Below are 18,823 nucleotides of genomic sequence, written 5' to 3'. Positions count from 1 at the left end.
AGTGGTTCATTGGAACCTACTTCCACCACACGTCTTCCCGCATGGACAGCAACAAGCTTGGTGAGTCTTGGTTGCTCCTTGGCTTTTTCCTTGCTACAGACTCTCTGGATAGCTTAGCGTGGACAGTGACGAGGCTTGAACACACTCCTAAACACTGCTGGTGTTAGTCATGTTAGTTAACACGTGATAAACAGACGGGGGAAGGACAGGCTGCGGAGTGTCCACTTACTCTGAGGAAATGAACGACGACATGGGTCCGACCTCCTTAGCCTTCTGGAGAGCGTGCTTCTGATTAAAGGCCGCCTCCTCCTCCTCTTCGTCCTGCAGGTTGATGCGACGGGAAACCATGAAATAATCACATGACAGGGATAAATATCGGGGTTAGTTATGGGTACAGCTCTGATATACCACAAGAGTTTTGGACAAGTTAAATTATTTGAGGCTCTTTATCAGTTCCTGCTACTGAGGTAGAACCAAGAGGCACCAATGATGTCAAAACACTCCCCAGAACTGATGAATCTTTAATTGGTGTTAAAACCCAATTACAGTTTTACCCCACTACAATATTTATAGGATTTATTGTCAAAAGTATGAGGACACCTGAACATGACCCTGTTGGATGTCCCATTATGGCTAAAACAGCCCTCACTCAGTCAAAGAAGCATTTTCTGAGAGCAGCCCAGTGTACAATCAACGATCGGGATTCCAATTCATCCCAAAAGCGTCTTGTGGGGTTGAGATCAGGGCTTATTTAGCAAAATGATATTTATTTATTTATTTGTTTGTACCTTGGTCAGCTCTTGAGCGTTGGCTAAATTATCCACAGCAATGGCCAAGAAGACGTTGAGAAGTGTGTCTGATATTTTCGTTAAGGACCGAGCCTTGTGGCACGCCAACACAGTAAACCAGTTACAATGCCAGCCTATAGTGCATCAGAGATGTTCACAAGTCACAAAATACGAGTCCGAGTCAAGTCACGAGTCAATATAATCTACACAAAACATATATTATAAATGTAGCGTAGAAATAAAGAAATAATCTGTAAGTTCAGATAAAAACAACAACAGATTAGCGAGTGTATTTAGCCGTTTTACTTCGTGTCTTTACTTTCCTCCTCATTGTGTAAATGAATGTAATTTCTGTAACAAGAAGGTTCCAGTTAAAAGCTTCAACTGATACGTTTTGTTTTCATTACAGAACAAAAGCGCTCGATAAATCACGGCACAGCGGCCAAAATCCCAAACACAGCAAAAACAATCATAACCGCTGCTTACCTGAGCTTCTGTTCTTCCAGATGCTATTACATTTATAAGCGTGCGTCCCATTAGGAACAGAATCCGTTATTTTGTAAATGTGCTTATAATTAAAAACCTCCAAATTTTTCCCGGTTGTGAAGTAAAACAGGAAGTCGTTAGTGTTTGTGCAACTTACGTGCGACTCGGACTCGAGTCAGCATCTCTGTAGTGCATCAAGTGTAAATACTGTACAGCGGCGTTGTGATAAAAGATACAGTTTCCGAACAGCGTGAGGACGATGAAGTATATGGACGACCACATTCCAGACTTGACTCCGCCCTGCGAGCGAATCCCGTTGTACATCACTTCGTTCCAGTCCTCGCCTGTGAGGATCTGAGAGCAGAAAAGAACATCAGTCACTGACCAAGAGTCAAGAGTCTCCTGCCGACACTGTTTACTGAGTAATAAACATTAACAAACGTTAATAAACATTAATAAACGTTAATAAACGTTAATAAACATTAATAAACATTAATAAACGTTAATAAACATTGATAAACGTTAATAAACGTTAATAGACGTTAAATTAACGTTAATAAACATTATTAAACACGCTAATGTTGATTTAAAAGCATTGGGTCATGAGTTGTACCTGGAAGACGGTCATTATGGCCGCTGGGAAGGTATCGAAGTTGGTGGGTGTGAACTCCTCAAAGATAAACCTGCCGAGAAAAAGCAAACGCTCTTATTTATGCATTGTCTTCCCTTCTTCCAGTTTAGTCGTAGCCAGTTCCTCTTCCTTTGCTGGAGACCCTGATGGTGTATGAGGAGGGTATATTCACCTCACGCCCTCCCCCCGGCGCCTGCACACTCCCCCGTGTCCAGCTGTGCCCAGCTGAACCGGTAGCAGAGCTGAGATTCGAACTTCAGGAGTTCAGAATCCCAGCGCTGGTGCGCTCGCAGAACATCAGGCTGCATCATGTTCTTATGTTTACATTTGCAGCATCTATACGGCGCTCTTACGGTACGTCGGTACGTTCACTCCAGCGCTGACTTTTCGCCACTTGGCGTCCAAATCGCTGACCGCTAATCACCTGTGGTCATTTCTGAGGACCCTGGAGCTCAGCCCCACTCAACAGCTCTGGGATAAACCGGAACACCCACTGAGCATCAGCGCCCAGCCATACAAACGCTGCCATCTTTCGTCTGAACGGGCACAAGTTCCCACACACAGACACACGTCCAAGTCTTGGGAGAAGCTTCTCATTAGAGCGGCCACTCCGAATACTTTTGACCGCCTTATGTTCTAGGTGCTGAATGTATAGTTTTGGACTCTCACCTGCCACCAAACAGCTGCATTCCCAGCAGAGCAAAGACCACGATGAAGAGGAAGAGGAGGAAGAGTAAACTGATGATGGACTTCATGGAGTTCATCAAAGAAACCACCAAGTTCCTCAAGGACGCCCAGTACCTGGAACCAGTACAGAACAGGAAGCACATGCACAGTATGAGATGCTTTCCAGAACTCTACAAACACAGGCAACACAAACAATGCAGCTTACAATCTGGTCCCACTGTGGTTTACATAATGTAACATAAAGCCTCCACAAAGGGGGCGCTAATGTACAAGTTTATTTAGTTATTTTTCTCTGTGACCCATTATTTTCGGCTGGTGACCCACCTAAGGGTAGTGACCCTGTCATCCCCCACCCACACCAACTGTAGATATACCCAATTCCCATGTGCACTCTGGCTGCAGGTTGCACAACACTGTCACTTCAGACACGTGTGAAACTTCTGGCAGTTGTAGCCTAACAGTTAAAATACTGGACTAGAAATAAGAAGGCTGCTGGTTCAAGCCCCACCACTGCCAGGCTGCCACTGTTGGGCCCTTGAGCAAGGCCCTTAACCCCTTAATTGCACAGACTGTACACTGTCTTAGTACATTGGATAAAGGCGTCGGCTAAATGCAGAGAATGTAAATGTAATCGTATTACTGCTGAGCTTTGACTCTGGTGGATCACGCTATGCTCTCTGTGTTCCTCCACCACCCATAATTAGCAGCTAGTGCTAAAGAACTTGACCCACTTGGTGATTTTGAAGATCCTCAGCAGTCTCAGCGCGCGCAGAACACTGATCCCGAAACTCATCCCCGGTCTGAAGAACCCCCAGATCACCTCGCATATACTGCCGACGATCACCTGCGGAAGATCAGCGGCGGTTACGGCAGAGCGGCGGTTACGGCAGAGCACAGGTACGGGTACAGGTACGGGTACAGGTACAAGCACAGGTATGGGTACTGGTACGGGTACTGGTACGGGTACAGGTACACATACGGGTACAGGTATGGGTACAGGTACGGGTGCAGGTACGGGTATGGGTACATGGGTACAGGTATGAGTATGGGTACAGGTATGTGTACAGGTATGGGTAGGGGTACAGATACAGGTACGGGTAGGGGTACAGGTATAGGTACAGGAACAGGTATGGGTACAGGTACAGGTACGGGTAGGGGTACAGGTACAGGTACGGGTAGGGGTACAGGTACAGGTACAGGTATAGGTATAGGTACAGGAACAGGTACACGTCATCCTCTAAAACATTCCTGGTTTTTACTAAAGACTCACGCCGAAGTCGAAGCAGTTGAAGGAGGAGTGGAAGTAGAGCCGAGGGCCGAGGCCGTACATCTTCAGGAACATCTCGGTCAGGAACAAACCCAGGAACAGGAACTCGGCATAATCTGCAACACCAACGAACAGAAAACTATTAATATCAGCTAAAAACATCCATAAATATTGGAACAGCGGCTTAAATGCACATAAAACAAAGTACACAAAGAGCTCGCTTCATGTACAGTCATGCTGGAACAGGAACGGGCCTTCCCTAAACTGTTGCTGCAGGGTCAGCACATCATTTCCTCCATATGATTGATTTATTACACCTGTTAGCAGGTGATGTGGCTAAAACTCAACTGAAAATGTAAAAGTTTGAATGGAATTGAATGATTTTACCATCTACTGTCCTTAATAGAGATGCATGAGTACCGATACTGGTATTGGGTATTGGCCCGATACCGCGCTCATTAACTCGTACTCGTACTCGCAAACGAGGCTCCGATACTAAACATCCGATACCGTGAGCCTAGTGCACGTTGCTGCGTTATGCCCGGTTCACACTACACGATTTTTGCCCTGATTTTCGCTCGGCGGCTGGTCAGCACTAGATTTTCCGGCTCGGGAGCGACTCGACGAGCGCTCGAGTTTTCTAGCACGTGAGATATCTGATCTCAGATGTGCGACTGGGAATGAGTGACATGTCGAACAGCCAAGGAGAACGCAGGATACGATGCGAGGGGAAACGCAGGAGAGGAAACAGGTGGGACCGGGGGATAATATAGTTTATATCAGAATACATCAGCACACACACGTTTTACAGTATTTCTGACCTGATCGTTCTCTACAAAACACCCACGCTGCAAAAATATTTATTAACCTCCAACTCACTACAGAACGATCCATGCTGGTCGTGTTGCCAAATCCACTCAGATTCATTTATTTTTCCTCCTTGATTTTATCACATCAGCGCACAAACACTTTCATCTCTCGCTACTTGTTGACGCGCATTTTTGGACGTGGTATCATTAAACCCCTCGTCACTTCTCACGTGTGTTTTTAACGGTATTCTAAATAGGTATTGGTATATTTACAAATCAGTATCAGTATCGGTAAGTACAAAAATACATGTACTTGTACTCGTACTCGGTTGGGAAAAAATGGTATCGATGCATCCCTAGTCCTTAACATTATTAAAAGATCTAGAGAACCTGAAGCACACTGAAGCTTCCACCATGATGATGTCTTTTTCATGAACCAGCACGCGTTACAAGAACAACAAGGGCAGGTGTAGCCCAGTGGTTGAAGTACTGGACTAGTAATCAAAAGGTCGCTGGTTCAGGCCCCACCACTGCCAAGTTGCCACTGTTGGGCCCTTGATCAAGGCTCTTAGCCCTTAATTGATTAGACAATATACAGTCCCATACTGTAAGTCGCTTAGGATAAAAGCATCTGCTAAAATGTAAATGTAAATGCATTGCTTTGTATTAAGAGAGTGCGGTTGCTAGAACGACCTGCCTGCAGTCCACACCCGTCTCCCACCGAAAATACTTCAAGCATTAGAATGATATTAATGGAGATCCTGAAGCGTGTTTTGCTATTCTGCGCGACACGTTAGCCCTAGTAATGTTTACTAGCTAATTAGCTCGCACCCGCCAGGTTAACTTCAGCATGCTAGCCCGCTAGGACTCAAAAACATGGCGGGAATTTGTTGATGATAAAAACGAGCCGCTCATACAAAAGCTCCACCTGAGATTAGCTCTGCCGCCGCTACGTTCATAACAGAGGATTAATGATGAAGGTCACAAAGATGCTGGGCGGTCAGCAGGTATTTGACCCTTGATCTGAACACCTAGCGCAGTGATCCCCAACCACCGGGTCGCGGACCGGTACCAGTCCGTGGGCTATTTATTACCACCTCTAGGTGGAAGCAGCGTCTCGTTGCTCATCATCGTTTATGAGCGATATTGTTAAATCCGCCCGTCCCCGCCGGACCGTGAAATTTTATCTTTTATGAATCTGGTCCGTGGTGCAAAAAAGGCTGGGAAACGCCGACCTAGCGTTAGCGTGGGTCTTACACAGAAAGCTGGAGAGCCACAGCGGTTGGTCGTGATGAACGATGGCCACACACAGGGTGTTGAGCGCCACCAGGCCCAGGACGGTCCAGTAGAAGGTCTGCGTCTTCACCATGCGGCGGATGGAGATGCGCAACATCTTCTCCTTCCTCCGGAAAAACGCCGCCGGCCCCCGCTTGGTGCTGCGGATACTCGCTCTGTTCAGCGGCCCACCTGAGGGACAGACGAAAACAAACGAAGGAATAACCGCCGGACCGAGAGGTGATAAACATGTTTCTACATGTGAGCGCGTTTACCGATGGAGGCGACGTCCACACACTGCTCCTCAGCACCGTGACAGATGGCGTCCACGCCGCGCCGCTTGATGGTGGTCGCTCGCTTCAACACTGAGGACGGTCAACAGGTCAAACATCATCATCAGGATGTAAAATAAAAACACTCAATAAGAACTTTCTAGGGATGTAACGGTACACTCTACCCACAATGTGATGCGCGATGAGAAAAAATAAAATACTGTATCTTTTATTTATCTAAATAATGAATGTCCTTTTATTTTTGATGAAGGTACAAACTATGCAAAACAATGCTGCACGTTTCCCTTATTGTGTAGAAATTATAACTGAAATGAAATAAATCCCACATTAAATAAATACATGAATAATACAAACAATACATGAAAGTATCCTCACATAAATACATTTGGCTGGAAAATTCCGAACCTGGCAACCCTGTAGTGACGTCAACCAGGCGAGGTGTTTACCATGAATATTAATTCATCTTAAATAAATAACCGATTCGGATCGTGGCACATGTGCACTGATTTTTAACTGTCTTGTGGTGTATCGTTACATCCCCATTACCTTCAGATGGTCCCTGTGCTCAGATTATTTACTATGTGGTCAAAAGAATTCGGACGCCTGACCGTGAGCCTGTGGGACTACCGTTTCAGTGACCTCTGTGTGATCCTTTTAGTTAGAATAACAGCCGTTCGTTTGAGAAGCTTCTCACAAGACTTTCAAGTGTGTCTGTATGTGGGAATTTGTGCCCATTCAGTCAAGAGATGACAGCATTTGTGTGGCTGGGCGCTGATACTCAGTCAAAGCAGGATGCTTGAGTTTCTCTTCATGTCTTTATATTTGTAGAGCTCGCTCATGCTGGAACAGGACAGGACCTTCCCTAAATTTCCATTATATCTGATTAATTACACCTGTTAGTGACTGGTGTGGCTGAAAGACATCAATTCAGTAGTAAGAGGGGCGTCCCAATACTTTTGTCCATTTCAGCAGCTGAAATCTCAACTCACCGTCCAGTGCAGAGGGACCAGAGAGCTTATTTTCTTCTGCCAGCATCACTTCCTCTACACACACACACACACACACACACACACACACACACACACACACACACACACACACACAGCGTTTAAAATGTTCATTTATCCACATATACTTTTAGAAATCCAATTCCAAAAAAGTTGGGAAAAGTTGGTGGTGGTAGCATCGTGTGTGTGTGTGTGTGTGTGTGTGTGTGTGTGTGTGTGTGTGTGTGTGTGTGATCACCTGCTCGGTCGATCCAGGCTCGATATCCATTTAATTCTCTTTCGATCTGCTGCTGCCGCCGGAGTTTCATAAACGCTCGTCTGTTCTCCACCCGCTCTCGCTCTTTAGCAAACTCGCTACACACACACACACACACACGTTATACACACGTATTATACACACACATTATACACAAACAGTATACACACACACACACATAATACACACACACACATTATACACACACATTATACACACAATACACACACACGTTATACATACATGTTATACACACACATTATATACACAAACAGTATACACACACACACACACACACACACACACATAATACACACACACACACACATTATACACACACATTATACACACAATACACATACACGTTATACATACATGTTATATACACACATTATACACACACATACACACAATACACATAATACATACATGTTATATACACACATACACACACATTATACACACAATATACACACACATACAAACACACACGTTATACATACATGTTATATACACACATTATACACACACATTATACACACAATACACATACACGTTATACATACATGTTATATACACACATACACACACATTATACACACAATATACACACACATACAAACACACACGTGCACACGGGTTACACTACAGTCATATACACACACTGTACACACATTTTACACAGATTATACACACACATAATATACACACGTTATACATACATGTTATACATACATGTTATACACACACATTATACACACACATAATATACACACGTTATACATACGTTATACACACACATTATACACACACATAATATACACACATTATACACACATAATACACACACAACACACACACACACATTTTATACACACGTTATACACACACGTTATACACACACATTATACACACACATTATACACACGTTACACACACAATACACACACACGTTACACACACACGTTATACACACACGTTATACACACACATTATACATACATGTTATACACACAACATACACACATAATACACACACAGCATACACACATAATACACACACAGTATACACACATAATACACACACAATATACACACACAGTATACACACATAATACACACACAACATACACACATAATACACACACAGTATACACACATAATACACACACAATATACACACACACGCCCACATTTTATACACACGTTATACATACATGATATATACACATTATACACACCTTGTATACACAGATAAGATGATAAGATGAGGTACAGTTAGGTACACACTCACCCCGACAGCACCCCCAGTACCAAGTTCAGCACGAAGAAGGAACCAATAATGATGAGGGGGATAAAGTACAACCAGTTCCACGTGGGACCTAACGCATCATTGGCCTACACACACACACACACAAAAACACATACAGCTAAACTGAATCATTAGCAGGGGTGTCCACATACTTGTGGTCAGTAGCGTATACATTTGTGTATTAAGTGTGTTGAATGAATGACTGACGTTGTAGAGCACGGTGGTCCAGCCCTCCATGGTGATGCACTGGAACACGGTCAGTACAGCGAACAGGATGTTGTCGAACTGGGTGATGCCGTCGTTCGGCCCGATCCACGAGTCGTTGCAGGTGTATTTGTGAGGGCAGCGCCGCACCCCGCACGGAAACTCCGACTCCCGTTCATCCACCGTCTCGTTCACTAACCACAAAACATAAAAAATATTATAAATTATATCAAAAGGTCGCTGGTTCAAGCCCCACCACTGTTGACGCAGTGTTTAGACAGTACACTGTTACAGTTCTGTAAATGACTTTGGATACAAGCATCTGCTAAATGCTGAAAATGTTAATGTTAATGTGTGTGTGTGTGTGTGTGTGTGTGTGTGTGTGTGTGTGTGCGCGCTTGTACCCAGTATATCAGGATCAGGTACGCAGGTGCTGTGCAGGCGGCCGCTGTAGAACTCCAGCCCGATGATGGCAAACATGAGGATGGCAAAGAACAACAACAAGCCGATCTGCAGCAGAGGGACCATGGCCTTCATGATGGACTTCAGAACGATCTGCAGACCTGCTCACACACACACACACACACACACACACACACACACACACACACACACACACACCAACATTGGGTGACTTGTGAACTATTAAAATCATCTCTTGGATCCAAAGTTTGAATCAACTCTGGGATTGGGAGTTGGGAGTCTATATACATGGTTCTATACTATAGACATGATTGGCTGTGTCTGAGGATGGGGCAGGGTGCATTACTGCAATGCACCAATTATTCAGTCACAGAAAAAGGACAGTTGCAGAAATCATTAGAAATATTAGAAACGTACTTGGAATTCCAGACACCAGTTTGAGCGGCCGCAGCACTCGAACAGCTCGTAACGTCCTCAGATCGACCGGGATGTTCATGTGAGCTTCAGCTGTAGCCAGAATCCTGCACACACACACACACACACACAAACAAACATGCACACACACATATGCAAAAAATTTGGACAGTGGCTTAAAAGCAAATAACCACAGAACGCAGTGATTTATAAGACCTCTTTTATAGGTTATTGGTTTAAAAATCACCATCAACACCATCATCACCCTCATTATCACCATCACCATCACCATCTGCATCACCATCACCATCATCATCATGAGAAATTACTGCTCCCGGCATGTGGAAGTTATTTTGGTTCATGTGAAGATGAAGCTTTTACCACAGCAGGATTAATTATAGAGGTGTGAAAGCTCAAAGCCGCGTCCCATTAATTATGAACTGAGGGAGAAATCAGAACAATGAACGAATTTACAAACCGTCCAGAAAAACCTGAACGGGTCCAAACGTTTATTCTGTAACAAATATAAACTAGAACCACGACGGACAATTCTTATCTCAGATAAACAGTGTGCAACAAGATCAACCACAATCAAGTTACTAAAGCTGTGGTTCATCACACACACTGCACTGTTAGCCACAGTGTATTACTGAACACACACTCACACACACTCACACACTCACACACACTCACACACACACACACTCACACACACTCACACACTCACTATTGTAACAGATGGGATATGAATGATTGAGAGAAGCAGATCAATTATTCATCAGAGCTAAAGAGCAACGGAGCTCACGGCTAATCATCATCGAGTGTGTGTGTGTGTGTGTGTGTGTGTGTGTGTGTGTGTGTGTGTGTGTGTGTGATGGAGGCAGAGGGTTTAAAACCTGACTGAGGAGGAGATGTATGTTTGTGAGTGACCATACTAGATATTAAAGATACAGACCCAAGAGCACACGCTTACAGTTTAATTTATATTATTAATTTATTTTATTTTATTTATTATTTATGTATTAATTTGTTATTTATTAATCAATTAATTTATTTATTTTATTTATTTATTTATTTTTTTATTTTATTTATTATTTTATTTTATTTTTTTAGTGATGGAGGTAGTGGTAGAAGTAATAATGCCATCCACTCACTGCCACACAATGTCCACTCATCGTCCACTCACTGTCCACAGTGTCCACACCATCCACTCACCGTCCACATATTGTCCACACACCGTCCACTTATCGTCCACTGACCATCCCACACTGTCCATATACTGTCCACACACTGTCCATTCATTTATCATCCACTCACTGTCCACACAACGTCCACACACTGTCCATTCATTCATCCACTCACTGTCCACATACTGTTAACACCGTCCACTTATTGTCCACTCATTGTCCACTCACTGTCCACATTGTCCACAAATCCACTCACCATCCACACACTGTCCACACCCCATCCACACACCGCCCACTCACCGGCTCTGTCTCAAACCGAGTGAACTGCCTAAGTAGTGAAGATTTGAAAGTAACTCAGCTCACTGCTCCACTTCCATCAGCCGTCCATAAAATTATGGTTTGATCAGGTTGGTGTGGTGACCTCAACCACATTTAATCCACTTGGATGAATTGGAACTCACTGCACACCAGGCCTCAACATCACTGCCTGACCTGACAAAACTTCTTTCAAAAGAATGAGCACAAATCACCACAGACACACTCTGAAATGTCTGTGGAAACCCTTCTCAGATGTATAAAGGTGCTATAAGTGCAGGAGAGGGGAGGGGAGCGGGTCTCCATATTGGTTTATATCATTAGTACTGGAGGGTAACAGGATGTTCCTCTGCTCTCTCCAGCTCGTGGGTGATGCATCTCACCCCCACCGAGGTAAAAATCCCACAGTGCTTTGTTCCAGCTCTGGCATTTACACTGGCTGAACCCCACTGAGAGACACTTCACGCTGTCACTTACTATAAATCCTCATCAGGAGTCAAAAGCTGCACCACCGGGGTGCCGTCAGCCCCTCTCCATCATAACGTATGGGCACCGGCGCCGGAGCAGGACAGATGATCATCAGGTCATCACGATTCACCTCCTAAACTACACCGTAAATACGTACAGGCACCGGCACCGGAGCAGGACAGATGATCATCAGGTCATCACGATTCATCACGATTCACCTCCTAAACTACACCGTATATACAGTGGGGCCAAAAAGTATTTAGTCAGCCACTGATTGTGCAGGTTCTCCTACTTAGAAAGATGAGAGAGGTCTGTAATTTTCATCATAGCTACACTTCAACTATGAGAGACAAAATGAGAAAAAAAATCCAGGAAATCACATTGAAGGATTTTTTAAGAATTTATTTGTAAATTATGGTGGAAAATAAGTATTTGGTCAATAACAAAAGTTCAACTCAATACTTTGTAACATAACCTTTGTTGGCAATGACAGAGGTGAAACGTTTCCTGTAAGTCTTCACCAGGTTTGCACACACTGTAGCTGGTATTTTGGCCCATTCCTCCATGCAGATCTCCTCTAGAGCAGTGATGTTTTGGGGCTGTCGCTGGGCAACACGGACTCCACAAATGTTCTATGGGGTTGAGGTCTGGAGACTGGCTAGGCCACTCCAGGACCTTGAAATGCTTTTTACGGAGCCGCTCCTTCGTTGCTTGAGCGGTGTGTTTGGGATCATCGTCATGCTGGAAGACCCAGCCACGTTCCATCTTCAATGCTCTCACTGATGGAAGGAGGTTTTGGCTTAAAATCTCACGATACATGGCCCCGTTCATTCTTCCCTTAACACGGATCAGTCGTCCTGTCCCCTTTGCAGAAAAACAGCCCCAAAGCATGATGATCCACCCCCATGCTTCACAGTAGGTATGGTGTTCTTGGGATGCAACTCAGCATTCTTCTTCCTCCAAACACGACGAGTTGAGTTTTTACCAAAAAGTTCCATTTTGGTTTCATCTGACCACATGATATTCTCCCAATCCTCTTCTGGATCATCCATATGCTCTCTGGCAAACATCAGACGGGCCTGGACATGTACTGGCTTAAGCAGGGGGACACGCCTGGCACTGCAGGATTTGAGTCCCTCTCGGCGTAGTGTGTTACTGATGGTAGCCTTTGTTACTTTGGTCCTAGCTCTCTGCAGGTCATTCATCAGGTCCCTCCGTGTAGTTCTGGGATTTTTGCTCACTGTTCTCATGATCATTTTGACCCCACGGGATGAGATCTTGACTCCAATGGAGATTATCAATGGTCTTGTATGTCTTCCATTTTCTTACAATTGCTCCCACAGTTGATTTATTCACACCAACCTGCTTGCCTATTGTGGATTCACTCTTCCCAGCCTGGTGCAGGTCTACAATTTTCTTCCTGGTGTCCTTCGACAGCTCTTTGGTCTTGGCCATGGTTGAGTTTGGAGTCTGACTGTTTGAGGCTGTGGACAGGTGTCTTTTATACAGATAACGAGGTCAAACAGGTGCCATTAATACAGGTAACGAGTGGAGGACAGAAGAGCTTCTTAAAGAAGAAGTTACAGGTCTGTGAGAGCCAGAAATCTTGCTTGTTTGTTATTGACCAAATACTTATTTTCCACCATAATTTACAAATAAATTCTTTAAAAATCCTACAATGTGATTTCCTGGATTTTTTTTTCTCATTTTGTCTCTCATAGTTGAAGTGTAGCTATGATGAAAATTACAGACCTCTCTCATCTTTCTAAGTAGGAGAACCTGCACAATCAGTGGCTGACTAAATACAGTACTTTTTGACCCCACTGTACGTACAGGCACCGGTGCCGAAGCTGAACCGGTGTTCATCAGGTCATCACGATTCATCACGATTCACCTCCTAAACTACACCGTAAATACGTACAGGCACCGGCGCCGGAGCAGGACCGGCGTTCATCAGGTCATCACGATTCATCATGATTCACCTCCTAAACTACACCGTATACGTACGGTCATGTCTGCTGGGCCATGAATCATCGAGAGTGAATCACTGTGTCGTTTTTAAATGATTCAGGTGAATCAATAGCACGTTTAGCTCATCGTGTAGACGTGATGGATCAGTTTTTAATGAAGCGATTATTTTGTGGACGCCCTTTCCTGTCCCAGTGTAACCTGGAGTGGACGTGGTACTGGAACCCATGACATCACTGCTCCTCTCTCCTGTGTGGTTAAAGCTGTATTTATACCAGGAGGAGGAAGAGGAGGAGAGACGGGAGGAGGAGAGTTCAGTTAAGCTAAACATCCTCCAGTGAAAGGTGCAGCCGACAGTGATAATCAGCTCTGCCACCCTGGCACTGTAATTACAGGCTGGGTAAAAAGGTGGCACAGATCACTTCACTGTTTTAAATAGATCAGAGCAGATAACCAGCTTCAGCTTCAGCTCACAGCCTTCAGAACATCATCTGATCCATCCCGATATAACCTGATCCAACTCAATCTGATCCATCCCGATATAACCTGATCCAACTCAATCTGATCCATCCCGATATAACCTGATCCAACTCAATCTGATCCATCCCGATATAACCTGATCCAGCTCAATCTGATCCATCCCGATATAACCTGATCCAACTCAATCTGATCCATCCCGATATAACCTGATCCAACTCAATCTGATCCATCCCGATATAACCTGATCCAACTCAATCTGATCCATCCCGATATAACCTGATCTAACTCAATCTGACCCATCCCGATATAACCTGATCCAAATCAATCTGATCCATCCCGATATAACCTGATCCAAATCAATCTGATCCATCCCGATATAACCTGATCCAACATGATCTGATCGAACTCAACCTGATTTAATCCATCCCGATATAACCTGATCCATCTCAGCCTGATCCAACTCAATCTGATCCAACATGATCCAAATCAATGTGATCTGATCCATCCCGATATAACCTGATCCAACTCAATCTGATCCAACATGATCCAAATCAATGTGATCTGATCCATCCCGATATAACCTGATCCAACTCAACACTATCGAATCCAACATGATCCAATTAAACATGATCTAATCCAACATGATCTGATCCAAACCGATATAACCTGATCCAAATCAATCTGATTCAACTAAACAAGATCTAATCCAATTAAACATGATCTGATCCAACTCAACACATCCTGATCCAACCTGATCTGATCCAAACCGATATAACTTGATCCAAATTGATCTGATCCAACGCAACATGATCTAAACCGTCTCAATATGTTCTAATCCAACACGATCTGGTCCTCATGAGCAGGGTGAGAACCTTCGGCTCACACAGTCGTTTCACTGATTTTATGCACGGTAGAAGTGGGTGTGGTTAAACACCAGAACGTGATCGTTATCAGGGATCACTATCAGGTCCAGATCTGACGGGCGGCGGATGGCGAGCCGTATCGTTCGTGCCGTTTCTTTGTTTCTTGGCGCGGCTCGATTTGCCATCTGTGTTGTCAGGAGGCAGAGAAACACAAGGATGCGCTGCCATGGAAACAGCTTGTCTGGAGAACAACCCCGAGAAAGCCATCCTGCTCTCACACCGAGCATCCTCACGAGCCAACCGAGACGGAGGCACATCACTCTGCCAACATCACACACACACACACACACACACACACACACACACACACCTCACCCTGCAGCATATGATGATGGTGGAGGCTGGCACGGAGAGACAAATCCTTCAACCAAACCAAAGCTCAGTGTGCCATGTCTTAGTGCCCGTCCGTATATTTCTGCCATACCCAGGCATACGTTGGCACCAGAGTGGGTCGAACCGACAAGCTCAGTGCCATGGATCATCAGTCAGATCATCAGATTGGACCCGGGAACATCTAGGAGCAATAACAGCTCAGCTCAAGCACTCGAGCAGCCACATGATCTCCAGACCAAAGCTACCGAGTGGTGAGTGGTGTAAAGCACATCACAGCTGGACTCCACCACCACCATCTTAACACTACAGCATTCAATGTCTTGGGGAAGGTCCCTTCCTTAAGCAGGCGTGTTGATCAGCACAGATCTGGAGTTCTGGACCTCACCTAACCTCGAGAACCTACAGTTGAACGGGACATAAGTTCCTGCAGTCATGCTTCCAAATCTTGTCTGATACTTTCATTACAAAGATGTGTTCACGGCTCGTTGTGGCGGCTCAGTTTGGGGAAGGTCCTGTTCCTGCATAACCGTTCCCCTGTGCATGTTTCATGACATTATTGACCAACACATCTTCAAAAGTATTAGGACGCCCGTCCTGATTATAAACAAACGATATTAAAAAGCAGCTAGAACAACAGCCGCTCTTCTGAGGAGTATGTCTGTGAGAATTTGAGCCCGATCAGTCAACGTTCCGGTTCATCCCAGAGCTGTTGAGTGAGGCAGGACACTGGAGCTTTTCATAGAGCTCGCTCATGCTGGAACAGGAAGGGACCTTCCCTAAACTGTTTGGGCAAAGTCAGAAGCATCATTGTTTGCAATTGTCGTGGGCGGCACGGTAGTTCGGTGGGTAGCACTGGCACTGGCGCCTCACAACAAGAAGGTCCTGGGTTCGATCCCCAGGCGGGGCGGTCCGGGTCCTGTCTGTGTGGAGTTTGCATGTTCTCCCCGTGTGTGTGTTGGTTTCCTCCGGGAGCTCCGGTTTCCTCCCACAGTCCAAAAACATGCAGTCAGGTTAACTGGAGACACTGAATTACCCTATAGGTGAGTGTGTGTGTGTGTCTGACCTGCAATGGACTGGCGCCTCGTCCAGGGTGTTACTGTGTGCCTTGTGCCCATTGAAAAGTCGGGATAGGCTTCAGCACCCCCCCCCCCCCCCCCCCCGCGACCCTGATTGGATAGGCAATTAAGAAAGTGAGTGAGTGCAACAATTGAAACACCAGAATTCATAAATGTAAAGGGGCGTCCAGATACCTTTGAACATATAATCTAACTATCGATCTATCTGTCAGACAGCAGACATAACTTATTTGATGTTCGATATTTTTATAGACGTCTGTAAACAAACGCTGAAAATAAACCCGATATAGAGACGTGTTCCTGAGGGGACACACGTCCACACACATCATCACGCCGACAGCTGATTGGACGGTTCAGACCAGCGTTAACGAGAATAACTCGAGGTTCAGGGTTCGAGCTGTCGCTTCACGTTTACGCTTCACTCCAGTGACGGGACGACGGGATTGGCTGTTGATCGGTGATCGGATGCTGCATCTTTAATCAGTCCAACAAAGAAACATGAAGCTCGCTCGACTGTGGACGGTGGATGGTAAATGATGAAAATGTAACTGCAGTGGTAGCTCAGCAGTTAGAGTACAGGACTAGTAATCGGAAGGTCGCTGGTTCAAGCCCAACGACTGCCAGGCTGCCTACGTTGGGCCCTTGAGTGAGGCCCTTAATCCTCGATTGTTTAGACAGTATACTGTCACAGTACTGTAAAATGGATGAAAGCGTCTGCTAAATGCCAACAGTCTCAGTCTTGATTAAAACCGGTTTATATGGGCACAGAGAAGTCACCAGATTTTGAAGCGACCCGTGATGAGACCTGACGGACCCGTACTGACCCTCTGAGGAGTCGCCGGGCGCTCTAAAGAGGTCGCGCCGGCGTATTTTGGAAGCGTTACGCGGGTAATGAAGGGCCTGGTCGATCATCAGACAGCAGTGCTATTAGCGCCAGCGGGAACGCGGCGCTCTCCCTCTTTTGGCGACTGCTAGCACGCTAGGACTACATTAGCATTCAAATCAGCCTGACCCTGAAGCGGCCAATAACAGGCTTTAAGACAGGACTGGCAACCCACTTATCCACCCACTCGGAGCAGCTCCGTAATCAGTCCTCACACACACACACACACCCCACGAGCGCCACGCTGAGCTAATCCCTCCACACACACACACACACACACACTTTTTGGAGAATACACACTTGAGGGGTGCATAAAAAAAACTAAACAAATTCCATCAAGCAGCGATACGTCCATTATTTAGTGCATATATACTGCATATACGATTTAGACGTGTCCAATTCCCCCTCAATGTAACGTCAAGCTCATCCATGCTGGCAGGAAGGGCCACAGGTTCTTCTTATCATCAGACAGAGGCGGACGTCTACACAGAGCCGTTACACGCATTAAACGAACTGCAGGGGGCACTGTTGCAGCATCAAAGACGTGATACTGCATCCATCCCTTCCTCCATCAGGCACAGCCAAACGTGTCCAATTTGGTCATTTCCGTTTCCCCACAACAGTTCGTCTGCTGCCTGCAGTCAGTGGTGGATACTCACAGTCACGCTATGCTCCATGTGTTCCTCCACCACCCGTGACGGTACCTTGAACGGACAGCAGAGATACTCGACCTATCAGACTTTTTGCGCCTGTTAAACGGCCGTCCAGGCTGGTAGCACCACTGAGACACAAACTCAGAGGCCTGAACCCTCACCGCTGTTTTTAGGAGGGATGACCCATCCATGCAGACAACCATCACAAAGACATGATGTCATAGTGACATCAGGTGACACCATGAAGCTTCTTCACGTCACTGGAAACGTCTCAGATCGATCAGGTTCATCCAAACGCGGACGTACCCTCAGAACCCTCGGGTCCGGTTCTTCGGTTCCTGTCCCACCTCTCCCGGTCGTTAAACCCTAACGAGCGTCCGTGACTCATCAGCTGAGACGATCTGAAACCTCGTCGTCTGAACCCGTCATTAAATAATACATCAATAAAAATAAAACTCCACACACACACACACACACACTCTGAAGGTCTCAGACTCACCCGCTGAGCACCACGATGAAATCCATCACGTTCCAGCCGTTCCTCAGATAAGATCCTTTATGGAACACAAATCCCAGAGCCACGATCTTTATTCCTGCCTCGAAGCAGAACATCCCGATGAAGTACGGCTCCGTCTTCTCCTGAGAAACCAGAAACCAGAGGAAGAACAAAAGCAGCGGCGCATTT

The 18,823-nt window shown here is 45.4% G+C and overlaps 1 protein-coding gene across 1 annotated transcript in view; it reads right to left on the bottom strand.

Annotated features, from left to right (window-relative positions):
• Positions 1-18,823, bottom strand: part of LOC134318596 (voltage-dependent R-type calcium channel subunit alpha-1E) — a 78,789-nt gene that overhangs the window by 32,740 nt on the left and 27,226 nt on the right. The window contains exons 4-19 of the mRNA XM_062999597.1: positions 18,638-18,777; positions 9,856-9,959; positions 9,420-9,578; positions 9,019-9,209; positions 8,794-8,897; positions 7,482-7,597; positions 7,226-7,279; positions 6,219-6,308; positions 5,926-6,135; positions 3,863-3,975; positions 3,324-3,436; positions 2,575-2,706; positions 1,888-1,957; positions 1,511-1,628; positions 789-856; positions 230-321 (exon numbers count right to left, since the gene is read on the bottom strand). Coding sequence (XP_062855667.1) covers positions 230-321; positions 789-856; positions 1,511-1,628; positions 1,888-1,957; positions 2,575-2,706; positions 3,324-3,436; positions 3,863-3,975; positions 5,926-6,135; positions 6,219-6,308; positions 7,226-7,279; positions 7,482-7,597; positions 8,794-8,897; positions 9,019-9,209; positions 9,420-9,578; positions 9,856-9,959; positions 18,638-18,777 — 1,874 coding nt within the window. The remainder of the gene's footprint in view (positions 1-229; positions 322-788; positions 857-1,510; positions 1,629-1,887; positions 1,958-2,574; positions 2,707-3,323; positions 3,437-3,862; positions 3,976-5,925; positions 6,136-6,218; positions 6,309-7,225; positions 7,280-7,481; positions 7,598-8,793; positions 8,898-9,018; positions 9,210-9,419; positions 9,579-9,855; positions 9,960-18,637; positions 18,778-18,823) is intronic.

Source organism: Trichomycterus rosablanca, chromosome 7, assembly GCF_030014385.1.
Source record: "Trichomycterus rosablanca isolate fTriRos1 chromosome 7, fTriRos1.hap1, whole genome shotgun sequence".
NCBI classification, from domain to species: domain Eukaryota; kingdom Metazoa; phylum Chordata; class Actinopteri; order Siluriformes; family Trichomycteridae; genus Trichomycterus; species Trichomycterus rosablanca.
Note: the sequence above shows the minus strand (reverse complement) of the source record. Positions and strands in the feature narration are given on the sequence as shown.